The 1693-nt window shown below is 52.0% G+C and overlaps 2 protein-coding genes across 2 annotated transcripts in view; one reads left to right on the plus strand and one right to left on the minus strand.

Annotated features, from left to right (window-relative positions):
• PPTG_21808 (hypothetical protein) overlaps positions 1 to 497 on the plus strand; it is a gene marked incomplete at both ends in the record, with an annotated part of 829 nt that extends 332 nt beyond the window's left edge. The window contains one exon of the mRNA XM_008899996.1: positions 479 to 497. Coding sequence (XP_008898244.1) covers positions 479 to 497 — 19 coding nt within the window. The remainder of the gene's footprint in view (positions 1 to 478) is intronic.
• A 50-nt stretch (positions 498 to 547) lies between these two features.
• On the minus strand, positions 548 to 1553 carry PPTG_06036 (hypothetical protein). The gene has a single exon (XM_008899784.1). The coding sequence runs from the start codon at positions 1131 to 1133 to the stop codon at positions 753 to 755; it is 381 nt and encodes a 126-aa protein (XP_008898032.1). The 5' UTR covers positions 1134 to 1553; the 3' UTR covers positions 548 to 752.
• Positions 1554 to 1693: the final 140 nt, after the last annotated feature.

Below are 1693 nucleotides of genomic sequence, written 5' to 3' on the forward strand. Positions count from 1 at the left end.
TATGGCAAAGGCGTCGCATTGAGCGAGTCCTCTTTGGGGCTCTTGCTTGCACTAGTACGAGGCTTGAAGAGCAGGTTCGACTTCTTACGAGGAGGTAAAAGACCCATGTCGATCTGTTAAATGAGTTTAAAGAGCTTGTGCTGAGCGCGGGCAATTCCAAAGTGAGGTTGCCATCGCTGCTTGGGCGTCTGTGTCAACGTCAACCACAAGAAACGTCATGTGCCGGTGCCACTCGCCAGTCTAATCAGGTCGATTCGATGGCAAAACAAACATGTGACTCCTGGCCGGACATCCAATCGGAGGGATTACCAAGCATAATCGGTCGTCCTATCATGGGGATTGGTTGAGGTGTTCGAAGATAGCGATTTTAAGAGGGACTGGGGCTGAAGTTGCACAAAGCATTTTGAGGATGCCTAAATTAAGGAAACTGCTGCTTTTAATCCTAAATTAAAGATGCTCTAGAATCTGAATGGTACAGACTGAGAGACTGGAAGTGAAGGCACTCAGTGCTGCAGATCTTACGTCTACAGGGCTGCTTGGTGAATATCGACTGAAGAAAATGGCACATGGATTGTTAGTTACAACGGTACTTGGGTGAATAAATACTGCGTGACACTGAATACAGTATCGCGTTCAAACTTAGGCTACTTGGCGAATTAGAGTGCGTTTTGGGCTTTGGGCGGAGTGGCTGAACTTGCTCGGCGCTGACAGCGGCGAGAGACTTTGCTGGAACGGACACTGTCGAGCTTCGATCACCGGTAGGTGACGTACTCATCGATCATGTCCAAGTGCTTGGTCTTCATCTTGCAGTTCTCCCACATATGCATGGTAAGTGGCACAGTCTTGCCGGACACGAGCGTCCGCATGGCTCGTCGGTCGTTGAGGGACTCTGGGATGAGTACGGGTGGAGTGGCCATGTGGCGCATGTGGCTTAAACTGAAGCGGAGCAACTTGATCGGGTGTGACTCGATGATCTTCTGCTTGAGGACACGAACATCCTCTGGTAGCTCCACTACAACAGGCTGTGACTTGCGACGGAAGCTTGAACGCTTTCGAAGTCCGCGTGGGGATTTAGTAGCTCGCGGCTTTGAGTGCTGGATCTTTAGAGGGAAGACCTCAGGCTGGACTGCCATTGCTGCTGTGTAGCGAAAGCGCACGAGGCAGCTTTGGGGGTACCGGGTAAGTTGTGGAATGCCACCCGAATCTGAAAACAGAAAAGGATAAAACGAGGCCAACACCGTCGACACGCTCCCGTACAGTTTACTCTGAGTGGCTGGCTTCGTGCAGCGCGACGCACGCGGTCTACCTACGCCAGTGCGCAGAGCTCGGGCGTGGACGTTATCCTTGTTGATTGGATGCCGCCCGCCTTTCCTTGTGTGTTATGAAGGAACTTAGCGGTGGTGCTGAAGCCTGTTGCATGGAATCACAAGGTGCACCACGAGAATCGGCCGTGATTCATTGCTCAGGGCTCTGGCAGAGACAAGACTGTCTGGTCCAAAGAAGGCTCCGGTGCAGCACTTTACTTGATCAGCGCGCCCTGTCGCGCTCTGAATTCTTCTTAAAACTGGCACGAGTATTGGTTGCTGAGTTGCGAGTGCAACCCAGCAGCGCCACAGACAGCTGATACTCGAAATCGCTGTAAATTTATCTTGTAGCGGGGATCCACTCGAGCTCGAGTTTGGTGCTTGGGCGA

The sequence above is a fragment of the Phytophthora parasitica genome (genome assembly GCF_000247585.1).
Source record: "Phytophthora parasitica INRA-310 unplaced genomic scaffold supercont2.8, whole genome shotgun sequence".
NCBI lineage: Eukaryota > Oomycota > Peronosporomycetes > Peronosporales > Peronosporaceae > Phytophthora > Phytophthora nicotianae.